Source organism: Oncorhynchus clarkii, chromosome 13 (genome assembly GCF_045791955.1).
Source record: "Oncorhynchus clarkii lewisi isolate Uvic-CL-2024 chromosome 13, UVic_Ocla_1.0, whole genome shotgun sequence".
NCBI lineage: Eukaryota > Metazoa > Chordata > Actinopteri > Salmoniformes > Salmonidae > Oncorhynchus > Oncorhynchus clarkii.
In genome coordinates this window covers 10,436,711-10,461,393 of record NC_092159.1, presented here as the reverse complement: position 1 = coordinate 10,461,393, position 24,683 = coordinate 10,436,711, and the positions used below count along the sequence as shown (strand labels likewise).

Here is a 24,683-nt window from a genome sequence, read left to right as displayed (position 1 = left end):
AGAAGACAATATAACACCTTTTATAAATCTTAAATTACAATATCTACTACTATACACTGATGTTGTAAATGTTGAACAGTTTACAGAACTGAGAAAAAAACGGAATTATTGAATAATGATCAATATTCCGTATCACAACTTTAAACAACATTGTATTCATAATAAATTTGTATTAAAAAGTCCACACTCACACACTGCAGGAGAGTGAAGGTCCTCACGGCCTTTTACAGCACAGGAGTAACTGTCTGCATCACTAAAGGAGTCTGAGTACAGGCTGGAAGTGTCCTCCTTTACTTTGTGTCCGTTCTTGTACCAGATGTAGGTGGGGTTGTCAGTCAGAGTACAGGTGGTGCTACAGGTCAGTGTCTTATCCTGATGTCCACCAGTCACCTTCACCTGAATACCTGGAGAAAAAACAATATCACTGTAAATCCCTTTATCACTGACTTATCATTCTAATACAAAGATGGAAGAAATCCTATGTTATACAAACATAAACACAAACCAAGACATTTTCCTGAACTAAATGAAATTCAACAGTTTAACTATATTGAATGTAACTGTACCTGTGACAGACAGAGTGACTCCAGGACTGCCAATATATTTCCCTCCAGTCTGATCTGTTATAAATCTGAACTTGTACTCAGCAGAGTCACTCTCTCTCAAGTCTGTGATTCTCAGTGTGTGACCATTCTTCTTATCCTCATGATACTCCAGACGACCTGCATACTCTGGGTCCTGACCTAGATCTTCAGGTTCTTTACCAGTCCCCGATTCAGTGTACCAGAAGGCTGTTGTGACTGTACCACTGGGATATGTGTAAGAGCAGGACAGCTCTACTGTTGACTCCTTGAAGGTACAGATACTCTGAGTGGTGTAAGTCACACTCCAGCCATCCTGACCCAGTACCACTGAAACAGTCACGCAACACAATGGTATCAGAATTAAGCCAGACTAAGGGACAGATCGAGAGATAACAGATCAAGGTGTGCCATGCTACTATAGCTTGTGAAGCCTGGCCTACCGTAAATCTTCAATTAGCCTGGGTGTTTATTTGCCTACCGTTAAATCACTTAGAAACAACAGGCGCTTTTTTACAGACAGGCTTCTATTTGAGCCAGGCTTCTATTTCCTACGGGGCAGAGTTTTCACTTTTGGATAAATAGCGTGCCCGATTTCAACTTCCTGCTACTCATGCCAAGAATATAAGATATGCATATTATTCATAGATTTGGATAGAAACACGCTAAAGTTTCTAAAACTGTTTGAATCATGTCTGTGAGTATAACAGAACTTATGTAGCAGGCAAAACCCCGAGGACTAACTGTTCAGAATTTGTTTTTGTCCTCTCTCTCTTCCCTCACTTGTTATTGCCAAGGGATATTTCTTAGGGACCTTTTTTCAGTTCCTACCGCTTCCACTGGATGTCACCAGTCTTTGGAATTTGGTTGAGGTTATTCCTTTGTGCAATGAAGAAGTAGGCCAGCTAAGAACTGGGGACACTTTTGTGATTTGCCTAAGATGTGAAAAGTGTCGCTGGTTTGTTTTCTTTCCTGTATTGAACACAGATTGCCCCGTCTACAATTTTATCGATTATTAACGTTTAAAATATACCTAAAGTTGGATTACAAAAGTAGTTTGAAATATTTTGGCAAAGTTCATAGGCAACTTTTGAAATATTTTGTAGTGACATTGCATTTTTTGTAAGCTGTTTTCTTCTGGATCAAACGCGCTTTATAAATAGACATTTTGGATATATATGGACAGAATTAATCGAACAAAAGGACCAATTGTGATGTTAATGGGACATATTGGAGTACCAACAAAAGAAGCTCGTCAAAGGTAATGTATGTTTTATATTTTATTTCAGCATTTTGTGTAGCGCCTGCAGGGTTGAAATATGCTAACTCCTTTGTTTACTGCTGGTGCAGATGGTGCAGGCTGATAATAGATAATAGCTTCTTATGCTTTTGCCAAAAAGCATTTTTAAAATCTGACACGTTGGCTGGATTCACAACGAGTGTAGCTTTAATTGAGTATCTTACATGTGTGAATTAATGAAAGTTAGATTTTTATTGTATTTTATATGAATCTGGCGCTCTGCATTTTCCCTGGCAGTTGGCCAGTTGAGACATTTGCGTCCCGCCTATCCCTGCACACTGCTTCCACTCATTTGCATAGTTAATAGTTTAATTCCAGCGTTCATTTCCAACATTTTAATACATTTCTTCATTTCCTTCACTAATGTGATCTTACAGATCGCAATTTACCTTCGGGGCCCCAAAATAGTGGTGGGTTGTCTAACTTGTTGTTATTGCTTTAGGGAGGGTTTTGTGTTTTGTATTGGCCACAGGGGAGGGTAGTGTGTTGTTTCTCTGGTTTACATTCGCTATTTTGCAGGTTTTACTCCATGCTAATTTCTTCCATGCTAGCTAAATGTCCTCATCTTCTTGCATGGCCTCCACTATATCAAGGTGTTTTGGTACTTCCATTATACACTACGCTTTTACACATCCATAGTCTACCTACCACAGGTTAATATAGTCTACCTACCACAGGTCAGTACAGTCTACCTACCACAGGTCAGTATAGTCTACCTACCACAGGTCAGTACAGTCTACCTACCACAGGTCAGTATAGTCTACCTACCACAGGTCAATATAGTCTACCTACCACAGGTCAATATAGTCTACCTACCACAGGTCAATATAGTCTACCTACCACAGGTCAGTATAGTCTACCTACCACAGGTCAGTATAGTCTACCTACCACAGGCAGTTAATCCACTGTTCCTAGGCCGTCATTGAAAATAAGAATTTGTTCTTAACTGACTTGCCTGGTTAAATAAAGGTCAAATAAAAAATAAAATAAAATATAGTCTACCTACCACAGGTCAATATAGTCTACCTACCACAGGTCAATATAGTCTACCTACCACAGGTCAATATAGTCTACCTACCACAGGTCAGTATAGTCTACCTACCACAGGTCAGTATAGTCTACCTACCACAGGTCAGTATAGTCTACCTACCACAGGTCAGTATAGTCTACCTACCACAGGTCAGTATAGTCTACCTACCACAGGTCAGTATAGTCTACCTACCACAGGTCAGTATAGTCTACCTACCACAGGTTAATATAGTCTACCTACCACAGGTCAGTATAGTCTACCTACCACAGGTCAGTATAGTCTACCTACCACATGTCAGTATAGTCTACCTACCACAGGTTAATATAGTCTACCTACCACAGGTCAGTATAGTCTACCTACCACAGGTTAATATAGTCTACCTACCACAGGTTAATATAGTCTACCTACCACAGGTTAATATAGTCTACCTACCACAGGTCAATATAGTCTACCTACCACAGGTTAATATAGTCTACCTACCACAGGTCAGTATAGTCTACCTACCACAGGTCAGTATAGTCTACCTACCACAGGTTAATATAGTCTACCTACCACAGGTCAGTATAGTCTACCTACCACAGGTCAGTATATTCTATCTAACTGTCTATCCTTCCCTCTGTTCCTCATTCATAGTGACAATAGTGGTATGTGGATTGTTTGTCCAGATCTGTAATAGGCTAATTAGCAATCATACCACACATAAAATCATTCAAAGCTGCACACATTTTCAATATGAATTCACATGAACAAATAGGAATAGGCAGCAGAGAGACCAGATATAGTCAGCAGAGAGACCTGATAGGCAGCAGAGAGACCAGGTGCATCATTGCGCAAGAAAGAACATGAGACACACAGTTTAAAAAGCCCCCCAATGATCTTGTTTAAGGACGATCCTACCTAGACTAGACTACCAAACAACAATGCAATGAATAGTTGCAATGTGGTTTTTAAGTGAGTACAAAATTATACTCTGTGGTGAAATATCATGAATAACGGTGCAAACGCCCTGTGATTTGTATGTTTCATTCCATTTGAATCCGTTGTGGGTCTACAACAGTTTAAGGTCTAGGAAGGCACAGTAGCAGGCCAGTATGGCTGTGTTTTTAGTTCTGATACTGATATGCACTGTCTGTTTCAGAGCATCATTCTCCCAAGTCCTCCTATGATAATGTGGCCATATATTCTCCCGGCAGACCCAGCTATTCAGGAAAGCTTAACCAGATCTGCCTCCTCTCCAATCCCGAGCCAGCTATTCCTCTCGTACATTAGACGTAAGGCTTCAGTATAGCCTAAATAATCATTTAAAATGTATTACCTTGTATATGTGGCATAAACACAACCAGTCACAATGTTTTAATCTGATTAGGCAACTTCAGACGTCTCCTTTAGTCATGTGCACCTTCGTCCAAAATGTCATTCCAGAATCCTGAAAATGTCCTGACATGAACCCGGCTTCCATCCAACCTTTTTATGCAAATAAAGTATGTTGGATAAAAATGGGCCAACATCATGGGACAGCATGCAGGTTATTAAGCTACAGATGAAATACATTATGGACTTCACAGGGTGGTGAAAGTGCACAGTGATGAGCTTGATGCTCCTTTCAATAAATATTGAGGTTCTTATTCTGGTCACATGATGATTGGCTGCAGTTTGACAAATAAAATGAATCTTACACTTTTGTCCATAATAATCTCATCATGTAGGCTACACCTGCACTGTCTCTGCAAGCTGTTGGCTGGAGAGCACATGCCAATAACAGAGTTGGCACATTCAATATATACTGCAACATTTATATGTGACAACCATCAGAAGGCCTGTAAATATTAATAGAGTTGGAAACCATCAGAAGGCCTGTAAATATTAATAGAGTTGGAAACCATCAGAAGGCCTGTAGATATTAATAGAGTTGGAAACCATCAGAAGGCCTGTAGATATTAATAGAGTTGGAAACCATCAGAAGGCCTGTAAATATTAATAGAGTTGGAAACCATCAGAAGGCCTGTAAATATTAATAGAGTTGGAAACCATCAGAAGGCCTGTAAATATTAATAGAGTTGGAAACCATCAGAAGGCCTGTAAATATTAATAGAGTTGGAAACCATCAGAAGGCCTGTAAATATTAATAGAGTTGGAAACCATCAGAAGGCCTGTAAATATTAATAGAGTTGGAAACCATCAGAAGGCCTGTAAATATTAATAGAGTTGGAAACCATCAGAAGGCCTGTAAATATTAATAGAGTTGGAAACCATCAGAAGGCCTGTAAATATTAATAGAGTTGGAAACCATCAGAAGGCCTGTAAATATTAATAGAGTTGGAAACCATCAGAAGGCCTGTAAATATTAATAGAGTTGGAAACCATCAGAAGGCCTGTAAATATTAATAGAGTTGGAAACCATCAGAAGGCCTGTAAATATTAATAGAGTTGGAAACCATCAGAAGGCCTGTAAATATTAATAGAGTTGGAAACCATCAGAAGGCCTGTAAATATTAATAGAGTTGGAAACCATCAGAAGGCCTGTAAATATTAATAGAGTTGAAAACCATCAGAAGGCCTGTAAATATTAATAGAGTTGGAAACCATCAGAAGGCCTGTAAATATTAATAGAGTTGGAAATGAGATGGACTTTTAACTGCAAAAATCTATTTGACGGAAACACAACTATGATGGGAAAATGTGCATACTATTTTTATGCAGATTCTAAAATATTTTAATGAAAATGTATTGCAAATTGAATGGAAACCTGACTATAGACACCTTATAGACTCTGGCAAATGCGCTAGTACAGTCTCACTTTGATTATGCTGCACAGCATGGTTCACCAGCAGCACCAAACATCTGAAGAATAAGTTACAGACCAGCCAAAGGCTTGTAAGAATTGTACTTAAACATATTTGAAGGTTGGGTATTTTTTGTCTGTATCTCTGTAATGTGTCTGTATCTCTGTAATGTGTCTGTATCTCTGTAATGTGTCTGTATCTATGTAATGTGTCTGTATCTCTGTAATGTGTCTGTATCTCTGTAATATGTCTGTATCTCTGTAATGTGTCTGTATCTCTCTAATGTGTCTGTATCTCTAATGTGTCTGTATCTCTAATGTGTCTGTATCTCTGTAATGTGTCTGTATCTCTGTAATGTGTCTGTATCTCTGTAATGTGTCTGTATCTATGTAATGTGTCTGTATCTCTGTAATGTGTCTGTATCTCTGTAATATGTCTGTATCTCTGTAATGTGTCTGTATCTCTCTAATGTGTCTGTATCTCTAATGTGTCTGTATCTATAATGTGTCTGTATCTCTGTAATGTGTCTGTATCTCTGTAATGTGTCTGTACCTCTAATGTGTCTGTACCTCTAATGTGTCTGTATCTAGCTAATGTGTCTGTATCTCTGTAATGTGTCTGTATCTATGTAATGTGTCTGTGTCTATGTAATGTGTCTGTACCTCTGTAATGTGTCTGTATCTCTGTAATGTGTCTGTACCTATGCAATGTGTCTGTATCTCCCTAATGTGTCTGTCTCTGTAATGTGTCTGTATCTATGTGTCTGTATCTCTGTAATGTGTCTGTATCTATGTGTCTGTATCTCTGTAATGTGTCTGTATCTATGTGTCTGTCTCTGTAATGTCTCTGTAATGTGTCTGTATCTCTGTAAAGTGTCTGTATCTCTGTAATGTGCCTGTATCTATGTGTCTGTATCTCTGTAATGTGTATGTACCTCTGTAATGTGTCTGTATCTCTGTAATGTGTCTGTATCTCTGTAATGTGTCTGTATCTATGTAATGTGTCTGTATCTCTGTAATGTGTCTGTATCTCTGTAATGTGTCTGTATCTCTGTAATGTGTCTGTATCTCTGTAATGTGTCTGTATCTCTGTAATGTGTCTGTATCTCTGTAATGTGCCTGTATCTATGTGTCTGTATCTCTGTAATGTGTCTGTACCTCTAATGTGTCTATCTCTGTAATGTGTCTGTATCTATGTGTTTGTATCTCTGTAATGTGTCTGTACCTCTAATGTGTCTATCTCAGTAATGTGTCTGTATGTAATGTGTCTGTATATCTGTAATGTGTCTGTATCTCTGTAATGTGTCTGTATCTCTGTAATGTGTCTGTATCTCTGTAATGTGTCTGTATCTATGTAATGTGTCTGTATCTATGTAATGTGTCTGTATCTCTGTAATGTGTCTGTATCTCTGTAATATGTCTGTATCTCTGTAATGTGTCTATCTCTGTAATGTGTCTGTATGTAATGTGTCTGTATGTGATGTGTCTGTATCTCTGTAATGTGTCTGTATCTCTGTAATGTGTCTGTATCTCTGTAATGTGTCTGTATCTCTGTAATGTGTCTGTATCTCTGTAATATGTCTGTCTCTATGTAATGTGTCTGTATCTATGTAATGTGTCTGTATCTCTGTAATGTGTCTGTATCTCTGTAATATGTCTGTATCTATGTAATGTGTCTGTATCTATGTAATGTGTCTGTATCTCTGTAATATGTCTGTATCTATGTAATGTGTCTGTATCTCTGTAATGTGTCTATCTCTGTAATGTGTCTGTATCTATGTAATGTGTCTGTATCTATGTAATGTGTCTGTATCTCTGTAATGTGTCTGTATCTCTGTAATATGTCTGTATCTCTGTAATGTGTCTGTATCTCTGTAATGTGTCTGTATCTATGTAATGTGTCTGTATCTATGTAATGTGTCTGTATCTCTCTAATGTGTCTGTATTAATGTAATGTGTCTGTATTAATGTAATGTGTCTGTATCTATGTAATGTGTCTGTATCTCTCTAATGTGTCTGTATCTCTGTAATGTGTCTGTATCTATGTAATGTGTCTGTATCTCTCTAATGTGTCTGTATCTATGTAATGTGTCTGTATTAATGTAATGTGTCTGTATCTCTCTAATGTGTCTATCTCTGTAATGTGTCTGTATCTCTGTAATGTGTCTGTATCTCTAATGTGTCTGTATCTCTAATGTGTCTGTATTAATGTAATGTGTCTGTATCTCTGTAATGTGTCTGTATCTCTCTAATGTGTCTATCTCTGTAATGTGTCTGTATCTCTCTAATGTGTCTATCTCTGTAATGTGTCTGTATCTCTGTAATGTGTCTGTATCTCTCTAATGTGTCTATCTCTGTAATGTGTCTGTATCTCTGTAATGTGTCTGTATCTCTAATGTGTCTGTATCTCTAATGTGTCTGTATTAATGTAATGTGTCTGTATCTCTCTAATGTGTCTATCTCTGTAATGTGTCTGTATCTCTGTAATGTGTCTGTATCTCTAATGTGTCTGTATTAATGTAATGTGTCTGTATCTCTGTAATGTGTCTGTATCTCTAATGTGTCTGTATTAATGTAATGTGTCTGTATCTCTAATGTGTCTGTATTAATGTAATGTGTCTGTATCTCTGTAATGTGTCTGTATCTCTAATGTGTCTGTATTAATGTAATGTGTCTGTATCTCTCTAATGTGTCTATCTCTGTAATGTGTCTGTATTAATGTGTCTGACAAATAAAATCAATCAATCCAAACTGAGCAGCAGCCATTTCATTAATGGAAAGAGAAATCTGTCACAAAACACCAACAAGTTGAATGACATTCAGAGATTGTCAAGCCTTCAATACTGGGTTGGCCTACAAGGTAAGGAGGGATGTATTTTCTGTTTGTCCAAATTGCGATCGAGAATTGATTGTGGTTTTCAAAATGAAAACCATGATATTGAAGTGCTCGAAGTCTTTAGACTTTTGTGTCTGTCTTGGTTGTGTGGTGTTTTGGCACAGAAACCTGTTGGTGGAAAATGTGTTGCATATATTTTATATACTGTACATACAAATATGGCGTCAAAATGTTGAAAATCTGAGTCGGCGAACCCTCAACCTTCTGGCCAATAACTCTGCGTGGAATTAACTGTGCCACAAAAACATGTTGAAGTGGCGAAGTCAATTTTCACATTTATAAACACACAGTCGCTATATAATGATTACTAACTGGGTGGGTTGAGATGATCAAATATAAAAGCACTAAAACTCTCTAAAAGCTTCACTGATACAAAAGTTTTACTTGAACCCAAAATGGTTCTCAAGTCGATTACTAAGAAAAGCTCATGCCTTGTTGATAAATGGCCATTTTGTCTTTGTGCAGATTGCCATGTCTAACGTTCGATGAATAGAAAATGAAACCTTCAAAGTATCTGTCTTTTTCAAACAAGCATTGCAGAGCTGGTTACAATTTCAATTTCATAAAAAAAGATAAACCATAATATTTGTTGTAATATTTGTTCTAACTCAAATATGCTGGTTGATAAAATACCTGTATTTATGGGAAATATGTTTGAAAGGGTATTTTGTTTGTAAATTATATTGTGAATTGGATTGGTAGAATTATGTATTTCATGGAGTTGATTGGAATTGTATGGGAAGGTCTGCTCAGTCCAAGATTACAACCAATTGAACACAGCATTACCCCAAAAAATTGAGTCGCTTCTCTGTGGTTGAAAACATTATTTTGAGTTGATTATGTGAGGGGGAGGGGTGCCATTTGGTTTACAGTACAAGGGGAGAGTCGTGTGAAAATATGATTAACTCTGTGGAGGGTTGTGCATTTAGTTTTTCTCATTAAGATGGACCAATTTCAAACTGAGTAGGGTTTGTCCACATTGTTGTCATAGTTCCTGATGTGAGTGTGAATGGAAACCACAGATAAACATCACTCAGTGAGGTGTGAAAGATAACTATTTAAAGTGAAGTGGAGACGCCTAACAAAACACACCAAAATAACATGATTCTTAACCTTTTAGTTGAGTTGAGACATTGATACTCTTTGGTTGAGTGTGAATGGAAACCACAGATAAGATTCACTCAGTGAGGTGAGAAAGACAACTTTTTAAAGGGAAGTGGAGACACCAAATGTGTCGACAGTAGAACATAAAAATGGTTATGCTTTTAGAAATGTCTGTAGACTGATAAACAGGGCAACTTAAAGATAAGAATGAGACCATACCTGCTACAGACCAGAGAAAGACCACCAACACACTTCCTGCTGTTCTCAAGGCCATTGTTGCATCTCCCACCCTGCAGTCTTAGAAACATAAACAACAACTCACTCTATAGCTGGTGAATAACTCCACCTGATATATTGAAGTATAAACTGTAAAGGGGGTCCAGGGCCTCATTACTAAAAATGAACCAGGCTCATATTGTGTTGTTGTATTGTGCTATATGGTCTATGTGAATACTGTCTGTCTGTAAGTCTATTGTACTATGCATGTAATGTGTGTGACGTGTTGCATGTCTGTCTACGTCTCTCTATTTAAGATGACATGATGTATGATACAAAAATAATTTCCTAATGGATACAAAAAAGTCACCATCACCACCCCCATCATCATTAACAACAACAATCACTTATTGAACAAATGTGTAGTACTGTAAACACATATTTCTACATTGATTGTTCAGAACCCCAGATATAGGAGGATCAATGTTCAAGCCTCTATGGTCCGTCAAGCTGTACAGCAGCCTAAAGACTAACCATCAAACACACACACACACCCTGCAGTGCCACAATGTTTGTTTGCATGTCTATTTTACCCTGGTTAATCATCTCATCACTATGTAGATCAACACTCCTACACTGAGACACTTTATGAATACTGACCCTGATGTAACAACCAAAACACAGCTCAGAACAAGAAGTAAAATTATACATTACCCTCAAGTATATGACTTATTACTAAAAACAAATAACCCAAAACTATATATTTTATTGTAATTACAGTACTTACAGAGTGAAGTGAAGGGGAGAGTCTTGTACAGTGAGTCAACTTACTGGTAGTGTGTGGGAACTGTTAGTACGTGTCAGTTCTGTGGTTGATACATATTTATAGTAGTCAGAACACAAGTAGCTGATGCAAAACTGCCCTCTCCTTCCTCTTTGAGTTATTAATATGCATGACATGTAGAACAGCAAGTCAGAAAATAAAGATTAATGTATTAGAGTGGACGTACATTTCTATAATGGACAAAATGTCCCCCATTTCCACTTTTATATAAATACAGAACCATGTTAACAATATGTTGACTATTCTATATGGAATGTTTATAATATCTTAGAATGTGTTGCCTTGTCCCTCTGAGTTCTACATGGAACAGGTCAAAGTTCCATTTACATTTGGTCAGTTCCATGATGTCATTCATTCTATTCTACAAACACATTCGATTTACACTCCTCATCAGCTGCATCAAAGTGGTACTGAAGGTTCCAGTGTTCTAGACTAGAGCTCCTCCTACTGGCATCTCAACATTACTGCACCATCCTGATAATAATGTCCTCAATAATGTTGGGCTAATAACAACATTACAAACTGGAAATGAATCAGATAGAATGGTGAAACACAACACTGGCTACTTGACAAAGTCACATTTCATCACACAAACACTGTATGACAACATACCACAATCATATTATTATATATTGTTGACATCATAGTCTGCTGTATTGACTGCTTCTGTCTATATACTGTATAGTCTAATGTAGCATGTTATCCATATATAGTCTAATGTAGCCTGTTATCATATATAGTCTAATGTAGCATGTTATCCATATATAGTCTAGTGTAGCATGTTATCCATATATAGTCTAATGTAGCCTGTTATCATATATAGTCTAATGTAGCATGTTATCCATATATAGTCTAATGTAGCATGTTATCCATATATAGTCTAATGTAGCCTGTTATCATATATAGTCTAATGTAGCATGTTATCCATATATAGTCTAATTTAACCTGTTATCCATATATAGTCTAATGTAGCATGTTATCCATATATAGTCTAATGTAGCCTGTTGTCCATATATAGTCTAATGTAGCCTGTTATCCATATATAGTCTAATGTAGCATGTTATCCATATATTGTCTAATGTAGCCTGCTATCTATACATAGTCTAATGTAGCCTGTTATCCATATATATAGTCTAATGGAGCCTGTTATCCATATATAGTCTAATGTAGCCTGTTATCCATATATAGTCTAATGTGGTCTGTTATCCATATATAGTCTAATGTGGTCTGTTATCCATATATAGTCTAATGTAGACTGTTATCCATATATAGTCTGTGGTCTGTTATCCATATATAGTCTAATGTAGCCTGTTATCCATATATTGTCTAATGTAGCCTGCTATCTATACATAGTCTAATGTAGCATGTTATCCATATATAGTCTAATGTAGCCTGTTATCCATATATAGTCAAATGTAGCCTGTTATCCATATATAGTCTAATATAGCCTGTTATCCATATATAGTCTAGTGTAGCATGTTTTCCATATATAGTCTAGTGTAGCATGTTATCCATATATAGTCTAATGTAGCCTGTTATCATACATAATCTAATGTAGCCTGTTATCATATATAGTCTAATGTAGCCAGTTATCATTTATAGTCTAATGTAGCCTGTTATCCATATATAGTCTAATGTGGTCTGTTATCCATATATAGTCTAATGTGGTCTGTTATCCATATATAGTCTAATGTAGACTGTTATCCATATATAGTCTGTGGTCTGTTATCCATATATAGTCTAATGTAGCCTGTTATCCATATATTGTCTAATGTAGCCTGCTATCTATACATAGTCGAATGTAGCCTGTTATCCATATATAGTCTAATGTAGCCTGTTATCCATATATAGTCTAATGTAGCCTGTTATCCATATATAGTCTAATGTAGCATGTCCATATACAGTTTAATGTAGCCTGTTATCCATATATAGTCTAATGTAGCCTGTTATCCATATATAGTCTAATGTAGCCTGTTATCCATATATAGTCTAGTGTAGCATGTTATCCATATATAGTCTAATGTAGCATGTTATCCATATATAGTCTAATGTGGTCTGTTATCCATATATAGTCTAGTGTAGCCTGTTATCCATATATAGTCTAATGTGGTCTGTTATCCATATATAGTCTAATGTGGTCTGTTATCCATATATAGTCTAATGTAGACTGTTATCCATATATAGTCTGTGGTCTGTTATCCATATATAGTCTAATGTAGCCTGTTATCCATATATTGTCTAATGTAGCCTGCTATCTATACATAGTCTAATGTAGCCTGTTATCCATATATAGTCTAATGTAGCCTGTTATCCATATATAGTCAAATGTAGCCTGTTATCCATATATAGTCTAATATAGCCTGTTATCCATATATAGTCTAGTGTAGCATGTTTTCCATATATAGTCTAGTGTAGCATGTTATCCATATATAGTCTAATGTAGCCTGTTATCATACATAATCTAATGTAGCCTGTTATCATATATAGTCTAATGTAGCCAGTTATCATTTATAGTCTAATGTAGCCTGTTATCCATATATAGTCTAATGTGGTCTGTTATCCATATATAGTCTAATGTGGTCTGTTATCCATATATAGTCTAATGTAGACTGTTATCCATATATAGTCTGTGGTCTGTTATCCATATATAGTCTAATGTAGCCTGTTATCCATATATTGTCTAATGTAGCCTGCTATCTATACATAGTCGAATGTAGCCTGTTATCCATATATAGTCTAATGTAGCCTGTTATCCATATATAGTCTAATGTAGCCTGTTATCCATATATAGTCTAATGTAGCATGCCCATATACAGTTTAATGTAGCCTGTTATCCATATATCGTCTAATGAAGCATGTTATCCATATATAGTCTGATGTAGCCTGTTATCCATATATAGTCTAATGTAGCCTGTTATCCATATATAGTCTAATGTAGCCTGTTATCCATATATAGTCTAATATAGCCTGTTATCCATAGATAGTCTAGTGTAGCATGTTATCCATATATAGTATAGTGTAGCATGTTATCCATATATAGTCTAATGTAGCCTGTTATCATACATAATCTAAAGTAGCCTGTTATCATATATAGTCTAATGTAGCCATCATTTATAGTCTAATGTAGCCTGTTATCCATATATAGTCTAATGTGGTCTGTTATCCATATATAGTCTAATGTGGTCTGTTATCCATATATAGTCTAATGTAGACTGTTATCCATATATAGTCTGTGGTCTGTTATCCATATATTGTCTAATGTAGCCTGCTATCTATACATAGTCTAATGTAGCCTGTTATCCATATATAGTGTAATATAGCCTGTTATCCATATATAGTCAAATGTAGCCTGTTATCCATATATAGTCTAATATAGCCTGTTATCCATATATAGTCTAGTGTAGCATGTTTTCCATATATAGTCTAGTGTAGCATGTTATCCATATATAGTCTAATGTAGCCTGTTATCATACATAATCTAATGTAGCCTGTTATCATATATAGTCTAATGTAGCCAGTTATCATTTATAGTCTAATGTAGCCTGTTATCCATATATAGTCTAATGTGGTCTGTTATCCATATATAGTCTAATGTGGTCTGTTATCCATATATAGTCTAATGTAGACTTGTATCCATATATAGTCTGCGGTCTGTTATCCATATATAGTCTAATGTAGCCTGTTATCCATATATTGTCTAATGTAGCCTGCTATCTATACATAGTCGAATGTAGCCTGTTATCCATATATAGTCTAATGTAGCCTGTTATCCATATATTGTCTAATGTAGCCTGCTATCTATACATAGTCTAATGTAGCCTGTTATCCATATATATAGTCTAATGTAGCCTGTTGTCCATATATAGTCTAATGTAGCCTGTTATCCATATATAGTCTAATGTAGCATGTCCATATACAGTTTAATGTAGCCTGTTATCCATATATCGTCTAATGTAGCATGTTATCCATATATAGTCTGATGTAGCCTGTTATCCATATATAGTCTAATGTAGCCTGTTATCCATATATAGTCTAATGTAGCCTGTTATCCATATATAGTCTAATGTAGCCTGTTATCCATATATAGTCTAGTGTAGCATGTTTACCATATATAGTCTAGTGTAGCATGTTATCCATATATAGTCTAATGTAGCCTGTTATCATACATAGTCTAATGTAGACTGTTATCCATATATAGTCTGCGGTCTGTTATCCATATATAGTCTAATGTAGCCTGTTATCCATATATTGTCTAATGTAGCCTGCTATCTATACATAGTCTAATGTAGCCTGTTATCAATATATATAGTCTAATGTAGCCTGTTATCCATATATAGTCTAATGTAGCCTGTTATCCATATATAGTCTAATGTAGCATGTCCATATACAGTTTAATGTAGCCTGTTATCCATATATCGTCTAATGTAGCATGTTATCCATATATAGTCTGATGTAGCCTGTTATCCATATATAGTCTAATGTAGCCTGTTATCCATATATAGTCTAATGTAGCCTGTTATCCATATATAGTCTAATGTAGCCTGTTATCCATATATTGTCTAATGTAGCCTGCTATCTATACATAGTCGAATGTAGCCTGTTATCCATATATAGTCTAATGTAGCCTGTTATCCATATATTGTCTAATGTAGCCTGCTATCTATACATAGTCTAATGTAGCCTGTTATCCATATATATATAGTCTAATGTAGCCTGTTGTCCATATATAGTCTAATGTAGCCTGTTATCCATATATAGTCTAATGTAGCATGTCCATATACAGTTTAATGTAGCCTGTTATCCATATATCGTCTAATGTAGCATGTTATCCATATATAGTCTGATGTAGCCTGTTATCCATATATAGTCTAATGTAGCCTGTTATCCATATATAGTCTAATGTAGCCTGTTATCCATATATAGTCTAATGTAGCCTGTTATCCATATATAGTCTAGTGTAGCATGTTTACCATATATAGTCTAGTGTAGCATGTTATCCATATATAGTCTAATGTAGCCTGTTATCATACATAGTCTAATGTAGACTGTTATCCATATATAGTCTGCGGTCTGTTATCCATATATAGTCTAATGTAGCCTGTTATCCATATATTGTCTAATGTAGCCTGCTATCTATACATAGTCGAATGTAGCCTGTTATCCATATATAGTCTAATGTAGCCTGTTATCCATATATTGTCTAATGTAGCCTGCTATCTATACATAGTCTAATGTAGCCTGTTATCAATATATATAGTCTAATGTAGCCTGTTATCCATATATAGTCTAATGTAGCCTGTTATCCATATATAGTCTAATGTAGCATGTCCATATACAGTTTAATGTAGCCTGTTATCCATATATCGTCTAATGTAGCATGTTATCCATATATAGTCTGATGTAGCCTGTTATCCATATATAGTCTAATGTAGCCTGTTATCCATATATAGTCTAATGTAGCCTGTTATCCATATATAGTCTAATGTAGCCTGTTATCCATATATAGTCTAGTGTAGCATGTTTACCATATATAGTCTAGTGTAGCATGTTATCCATATATAGTCTAATGTAGCCTGTTATCATACATAGTCTAATGTAGACTGTTATCCATATATAGTCTGCGGTCTGTTATCCATATATAGTCTAATGTAGCCTGTTATCCATATATTGTCTAATGTAGCCTGCTATCTATACATAGTCGAATGTAGCCTGTTATCCATATATAGTCTAATGTAGCCTGTTATCCATATATTGTCTAATGTAGCCTGCTATCTATACATAGTCTAATGTAGCCTGTTATCAATATATATAGTCTAATGTAGCCTGTTATCCATATATAGTCTAATGTAGCCTGTTATCCATATATAGTCTAATGTAGCATGTCCATATACAGTTTAATGTAGCCTGTTATCCATATATCGTCTAATGTAGCATGTTATCCATATATAGTCTGATGTAGCCTGTTATCCATATATAGTCTAATGTAGCCTGTTATCCATATATAGTCTAATGTAGCCTGTTATCCATATATAGTCTAATGTAGCCTGTTATCCATATATTGTCTAATGTAGCCTGCTATCTATACATAGTCTAATGTAGCCTGTTATCCATATATATAGTCTAATGTAGCCTGTTTTCCATATATAGTCTAATGTAGCCTGTTATCCATATATATTCTGATGTAGCCTGTTATCCATATATAGTCTAATGTAGCCTGTTATCCATATATAGTCTAATGTAGCCTGTTATCCATATATAGTCTAATGTAGCATGTTATCCATATATAGTCTAATGTAGCCTGTTATCATATATAGTCTAATGTAGCATGTTATCCATATATAGTCGAATTTAACCTGTTATCCATATATAGTCTAATGTAGCATGTTATCCATATATAGTCTAATGTAGCCTGTTGTCCATATATAGTCTAATGTAGCCTGTTATCCATATATAGTCTAATGTAGCCTGTTATCCATATATAGTCTAATGTAGCATGTTATCCATATATAGTCTAATGTAGCCTGTTATCCATATATAGTCTAATGTAGCATGTTATCCATATATAGTCTAATGTAGCATGTTATTCATATATAGTCTAATGTAGCCTGTTATCCATATATAGTCTAATGTGGTCTGTTATCCATATATAGTCTAATGTAGCATGTTTTCCATATATAGTCTAGTGTAGCATGTTTTCCATATATAGTCTAATGTAGCATGTTATCCATATATAGTCTAATGTAGCCTGTTATCCATATATAGTCTAATGTAGCCTGTTATCATTTACAGCCTAATGTGGTCTGTTATCCATATATAGTCTAATGTGGTCTGTTATCCATATATAGTCTAATGTGGTCTGTAATCCATATATAGTCTAATGTAGACTGTTATCCATATATAGTCTGTTGTCTGTTATCCATATATAGTCTAATGTAGCCTGTTATCCATATATAGTCTAATGTAGCCTGTTATCCATATACAGTCTAATGTTGCATGTTATCCGTATACACTGCTCAAAGAAATAAAGGGAACACTAAAATAACACATCCTAGATCTGAATGAGTGAAATATTCTTATGAAACACTTTTGTCTTTACATAGTTGAATGTGCTGACAACAAAATCACACGGAAATCAAATGTATCAACCCATGGAGGTCTGGATTTGGAGTCACACTCAAAATTAAAGTGGAAAACCACACTACAGGCTGAAACAACTTTTATGTAATGTCCTTAAAACAAGTCAAAATGAGGCTCAGTAGTGTGTGTTGCCTCCACGTGCCTGTATGACCTCCCTACAACGCCTGGGCATGCTACTGATGAGGTGGCGGATGGTCTCCTGAGGGATCTCCTCCCAGACCTGGACTAAAGCATCCGCCAACTCCTGGACAGTCTGTGGTGGATGGAGCGAGACATGATGTCCCAGATGTGCTCAATTGGATTCAGGTCTGGGGAATGGGCGGGCCAGTCCATAGCATCAATGCCTTCCTCTTGCAGGAACTGCTGACACACTCCAGCCACATGAGGTCTAGCATTGTCTTGCATTAGGAGGAACCCAGGGCCAACTGCACCAGCAAATGGTCTCACAAGGGGTCTGAGGATCTCATCTCGGTACCTAATGGCAGTCAGGCTACCTCTGGCAAGCACATGGAGGGCTGTGCGGCCCACCAAAGAAATGCCACCCCACACCATGACTGACCCACCGCCAAACCGGTCATGCTGGAGGATGTTGCAGGCAGCAGAACGTTCTCCACGGCGTATCCAGACTCTGTCACGTCTGTCACATGTGCTCAGTGTGAACCTGCTTTAATCTGTGAAGAGCACAGGACGCCAGTGGCGAATTTGCCAATCTTAGTGTTCTCTGGCAAATGCCAAACGTCCTGCACGGTGTTGGGCTGTAAGCACAACCCCCACCTGTGGACGTCGGGCCCTCATACCACCCTCATGGAGTCTGTTTCTGACCGTTTGAGCAGACACATGCACATTTGTGGCCTGCTGGAGGTCATTTTGCAGGGCTCTGGCAGTGCTCCTCCTGCTCCCCCTTGCACAAAGGTGGAGGTAGCGGTCCTGCTGCTGGGTTGTTGCCCTCCTACGGCCTCCTCCACGTCTCCTGATGTACTGGCCTGTCTCCTGGTAGCGCCTCCATGCTCTGGACACTACGCTGACAGACACATTAAACCTTCTTGCCACATCTCTCATTGATGTGCCATCCTGGATGAGCTGCACTACCTGAGCCACTTGTGTGGGTTGTAGACTCCGTCTCATGCTACCACTAGAGTGAAAGCACCGCCAGCATTCAAAAGTGACCAAAACATCAGCCAGGAAGCATAGGAACTGAGAAGTGGTCTGTGGTCCCCACCTGCAGAACCACTCCTTTATTGGGGGTGTCTTGCTAAATGCCTATAATTTCCACCTTCCATTTCATTTGTACAACAGCATGTGAAATGTATTGTCAATCAGTGTTGCTTCCTAAGTGGACAGTTTGATTTCACAGAAGTGTGATTGACTTGGAGTTACATTGTGTTGTTTAAGTGTTCCCTTTATTTTTTTGAGCAGTGTACATATGAGATGAGTAATGTAGGGTATGTAAAACATTATATAAAGTGACTAGTGATAAATTGATAACATCAATTTTTACATTATTAACGTGGCTAGAGTTGATTCAGTATGTTGGCAGCAGCCACTCAATGTTAGTGTTGGCTGTTTAACAGTCTGATGGCCTTGAGACAGAAGCTGTTTTTCAGTCTCTCGGTCCCCGCTTTGATGCACCTGTACTGACCTCGTCTTCTGGATGATAGCAGGGTGAACATGCAGTGGCTCCGGTGGTTGTTGTCCTTGATGATCTTTTTGGCCTTTCTGTGACATTGGGTGGTGTAGGTGACCTTGAGGGCAGGTAGTTTGCAACCGGTGATGCGTTGTTGTTAGAAATATTATGAATAAATGAATAAACAATATTCTCATTTTAAATAGAACTGTAACTAAATAAACGTATACTTAGTTTTATTATATCTGATTAACAATATGAGTTCATAAGAAGGGATTGTGTGACACGGACATGGAGTAATTAAAATTAATGAACACCATTCCAACTGGGAAGAAAGGAATGGGTTGTGGATTAAGTTTCGTTGAACAAACATTCCTAGGTTTTCTGTTAGTTAGAACTGTCAGCTAAGTGGTGATCGATAATGGTGAGGAGTCAAAAGTCAATTCAGTTTTGTTGTGTGTCCTGTGTATGTGCTAGGGGGTCAGAATGAACTTTTAATGAACTTTTAAACTTCCCTTTGTCCCTGTCTGGAGGAGGAGATTCATTTTAGAAGCAATGAAATGACGTCATGTTATTGTATATAAACTGTTGCTCATGGTAACGTGGGAGCGCGCTCCGAGAATAAATTCTGTTACCTATTATTGAAAAGACTGGTCTCCGTCTATTTTATGCGAACAAGAATCTTACAAATTCTCATAAAATAGATTAAGGGAATTCAATTAATGAAAACATATTGGAATAACTAAATTACAGTAACAATTGGTCCTTCGAGACGGATTCCACAAACTTGTCTCTGTCGTCCGAAGGGAGAGCCGAAAGCCGTGCACGAACGGGCCTGGACTCGTTATTTAAAGACCTGGCCTCTGAATTGACGTTTAAAAAAACAGGCCGATATATGATCCAAGGACGACAGAGAAGGTGATGGAATCGAACCGACATTGCTTTTCCCAGTCTACAGGACGAAGGTAAATAGTCTTTATTCTCGAATTTGGGAGGAATTATTTAAGATATTTTTGATTGAATGTTCTAAAGGAGTTTGGATTTAATCAATGATAGGTGCTTGAATATTCTGAACAAATATAGAGGTTCCTACTTTGTGTTTTAACCAAAATCGATAGGAAGGAAGGAAGAAGGCCCGAAATGACCTTGGTAACGAATTCTACCACAAATAATATAACTGAAGGAAGGGATATAGTAAGTTTTGTTAGATAGTACGGTCGTTCTGTACATAGGACTGGATGGTTCTTTCGACTGCACTTGAAGAAACTTTCAAAGTTCTTGACATTTTCCTTATTGACTGACCTTCATGTCTTAAAGTAATGATGGACTGTCGTTTCTCTTTGCTTATTTGAGCAGTTACTGTCATAATATGGACTTGGTCTTTTACCAAATAGGGCCATCTTCTGTATACCACGCCCACCTCGTCACAACACAACTGATTGTCTCAAAAGCATTAAGAAGGAAATCTATTCCACAAATGAACTTTTAACAAAGCACACCTGTTAATTGAAATGCATTCCAGGTGACTACCTCATGAAGCTGGTTGAGAGAATGCTAAGAGTGTCCAAAGCTGTCATCAAGGCAAAGGGTGGCTCCTTTGAAGAATCTCAAATATAAAATCTATATATATATATATTTGTTTAACACCTTTTTGGTTACTTCATGATTCCATATGTGTTATTTCATAGTTGTGATGTCTTCACTATTATTCTACAACGCAGAGAAAAGTAAAAATAAAGAAAAACCCTTGAAGGAGTAGTTGTGTCCAAACTTCTGACTGGTACTGTATATATTTAATGATCTCGTCAACCATACTTACAGAGTAAGTGAGTTAACTTACTGGTGTAGCAGTGCATTGAAACAAGAAGTGTGAGTTCTGTGTTTGACACATTTTTAAAGTAGCCTAGTCAGGGATTTAAGACAATCACATGCATCAACAGCATGTCAGAAAGGGATGTACTGGATGTACTGCTAAAGACTGCATAGCTATTTACATTTCTTAATTTGAGGAGTGGGCCTACATGTTTTAAAGGGGCTAAATGCAGCCCATTTTCAACATAGTATTTTCTTTAAATACAGATCCACAACAAAGTGTTGACTGTTCTATATGGTTTCTTAATGTGTTTCCTCACAAGATGTGACCCATCACTCCTCATCATCTCCATCAAAGTGCTACTGAAGGTTCCAGTGTTCTAGACTAGAGCTCCCATACTGGCATCTCAACATTACCGCAGCCTCCTGTCTCTCTTCATATATCCCAATCATGTCCTCATACATTTGTATCAATAACAAAATAACAAACTGTTTATAAGGTCCACCACTGGAGTCCTGAGGGGAGGAGAGGTCCACCACTGGAGTCCTGAGGAGAGGAGAGGTCCACCACTGGAGTCCTGAGGAGAGGAGAGGTCCACCACTGGGGCTGTGTCACTGCGAAGGTCACTGGGGAGTCCCTCACATTCTGAAAGGAGACACATTGAATGAGCACTTTACAAACCCCTCCCTCTAACACGTTTATGTACACGGACTGCATTCTAAGAGACTTACTGCCAGGGTGTCATACTCTGGTGACCTGGTCTTCATGTTCAGAGATGTGTTCGTATCACTGTTAGGATTAGGATGGACACTCTGTGGAGAGAGACACAGAAACACAAATACGCAATACTGCATAAAACACAAATACATTAATTAATTCGCTTCCTGTCTGCTTCTGCTGTATTGGTATTGAAATAACTTTGTTTTTTGACATTATCACCTGTGTCTGCTGTGGCATCACTTCCTCCTGTGGAGCTCCTGTAATGAGGGACGGAGTGAGTTCTGCTCTCTACTGACCTTAGTGTAAGATAAGTACATGTAAATGTCAGACTCACCTCTTCAGAGTGCAGTAGATGTTGACTAGAAGAGCTCCAGCAGTCAGGACAGCCCCCACCCCCACCACAGGAAACCAGGGAAACACTGCTGTCATATCATGAGGTTATAAATGCATGGTGGAGATATGACATAGAGGAAACCAGGGAAACACTGCTGTAGTATCATGAGGTTATAAATGCAAGGTGGAGATATGACATAGAGGAAACCAGGGAAACACTGCTGTAGTATCATGAGGTTATAAATGCATGATGGAGATATGACATAGAGGAAACCAGGGAAGAAGAAAATGAAACAATATTTATTTAATTATATATCATATGGGATGATAAGTGTGTAACATTACTAATTCTATAACATATGGGATGATAAGTGTGTAACATTACTAATTCTATAACATATGGGATGATAAGTGTGTAACATTACTAATTCTATAACATATGGGATGATAAGTGTGTAACATTACTAATTCTATAACATATGGGATGATACGTGTGTAACATTACTAATTCTATAACATATGGGATGATACGTGTGTAACATTACTAATTCTATAACATATGGTATGATAAGTGTGTAATATTACTAATACTATGTCATATGGTATGATAAGTGTGTAATATTACTAATACTATGTCATATGGTATGATAAGTGTGTAATATTACTAATACTATGTCATATGGTATGATAAGTGTGTAATATTACTAATACTATGTCATATGGTATGATAGGTGTGTAATATTACTAATACTATGTCATATGGTATGATGAGGGTGTAACATTACTAATGATTCTTTATTGTTGTTGACCTGTGTGATTGTCAATGAATAGATGAAGGTTAGGTGAACTAACACTGAACGTCCACAAACACAGAAGAAGAGTTGAGACGTCCACATTTATTCTCAGCCTCACAGTAATATTCTCCTCTGTCCTCAGAGATGATGTTAGTGATGCTGTAACTCTGTCCTGATGCTTTTGGTGAGGTTACGTTCTTCTTGTACCAGGTGTATTTGTCCACAGGTGGGTTGGCATCACTGCTGCAGGTCAGAGTCACTGAACTGCTCTCCACTAGTTCACCAAAGGGACTGACACTGAGGTGGTCTTTGGTTTATCTGATAGAAAAATGTGTCACAATACTTTCGTTTTGAGTTCAGAATATATATCTGTAAAATCACAATTAAAGTAAAATAGAGTAGAAATTGGAGATGATATGCAAAACATTTACAGGAACAAGCTTTGATATTTTAACTCCAACTCTCAGCCTCACAGTAATATTCTCCTCTGTCCTCAGAGCTGATATTATGGATGGTGTATCTCTGTCCAGAATGTTTCATTGACATTTTCTTGTATGTTATCTTGTACCAGGTGTGTTTGTTTTATTTTACCTTTATTTAACTAGGCAAGTCAGTTAAGAACAAATTCTTATTTTCAATGACGGCCTAGGAACAGTGGGTTTACCTGCCTGTTCAGGGGCAGAACGACAGATTTGTACCTTGTCAGCTCGGGGATATGAACTTGCAACCTTTTGGTTACTAGTCTCAAAGCTCTAACCACTAGGCTACCCTACCGCCCCTTGTACACAGGTGGGTTGGCATCACTGCTGCAGGTCAGAGTTACTGAACTGCCCTCCACTATTTCACCAGAGGGACTGACTGACACCGAGGTGTTCTTTGGGCCATCTAGTAAACTGGATCACAAAAAAAGGTAATATTAAACATAGTATAATGCAACAATGTGTCTCTTACCTTACTTGGCTTGGGGGTGGTTTTATTCCCTCCCCCCCCCCCCCCCCCCCCGCAAGCCAAATTCGGCCTGTGGACCACCAGTTGTGTAAATCTGGTCTATGTCATGGAAAAAGCAGGTGTTCTAAATGTTTTGTATACTCAGTGTGTAGTTCTAGAATTATATCCCACATACTCACATCTGACAGTGAGAGTCTTTTCAGCAGAGGCGAGATCCTCCTGGCCGTTTACAGCACAGGAGTATCTGCCTGCATCCTCACTGCTGACTGGGTCTAGGATCAGGTACTTGGTCTCGTGACTGAACAGACGTTGTCCGTTCTTGTACCAGATGTAAGAGGGGTTGTCCTGCAGAAAGCATATGGACTCACAGAACAGACGAAGACACGTTCCCTCTATGATGTTGGTTGGATCCATAATCCGCACCTGAAGACCTGGAGAAAAAACATCATTACAACCCTGAATCACCTGATCTATTACAATAAACAAAGACTTTCCTACACAGAAGGTTCCTATTGTATCAGTGTAAAAAAAAGACATCAACACCCACAGCTGCATTGTCAC

The 24,683-nt window shown here is 37.3% G+C and overlaps 2 protein-coding genes across 4 annotated transcripts in view; both read right to left on the bottom strand.

Annotated features, from left to right (window-relative positions):
- LOC139424399 (B-cell receptor CD22-like) overlaps positions 1 to 9,984 on the bottom strand; it is a 33,036-nt gene extending 23,052 nt beyond the window's left edge. Inside the window, exons 1-3 of the mRNA XM_071176173.1 lie at positions 9,913 to 9,984; positions 567 to 911; positions 192 to 404 (exon numbers count right to left, since the gene is read on the bottom strand). Of these exons, the coding sequence (XP_071032274.1) occupies positions 192 to 404; positions 567 to 911; positions 9,913 to 9,967 (613 nt within the window). The 5' untranslated portion in view covers positions 9,968 to 9,984. The remainder of the gene's footprint in view (positions 1 to 191; positions 405 to 566; positions 912 to 9,912) is intronic.
- Positions 9,985 to 22,662: 12,678 nt separating this feature from the next.
- The window catches only part of LOC139424381 (sialoadhesin-like), a 51,145-nt gene continuing 49,124 nt past the window's right edge, over positions 22,663 to 24,683 (bottom strand). For 2 of the 3 annotated variants that reach the window (XM_071176148.1, XM_071176146.1), the window contains 2 exons: positions 24,302 to 24,553; positions 22,663 to 23,492 (listed from right to left, as the gene is read on the bottom strand). In XM_071176148.1, coding sequence (XP_071032249.1) covers positions 23,449 to 23,492; positions 24,302 to 24,553 — 296 coding nt within the window. In that variant the 3' untranslated portion in view covers positions 22,663 to 23,448. The remainder of the gene's footprint in view (positions 23,493 to 24,301; positions 24,554 to 24,683) is intronic. The other variant, XM_071176149.1, reaches the window with a different exon arrangement.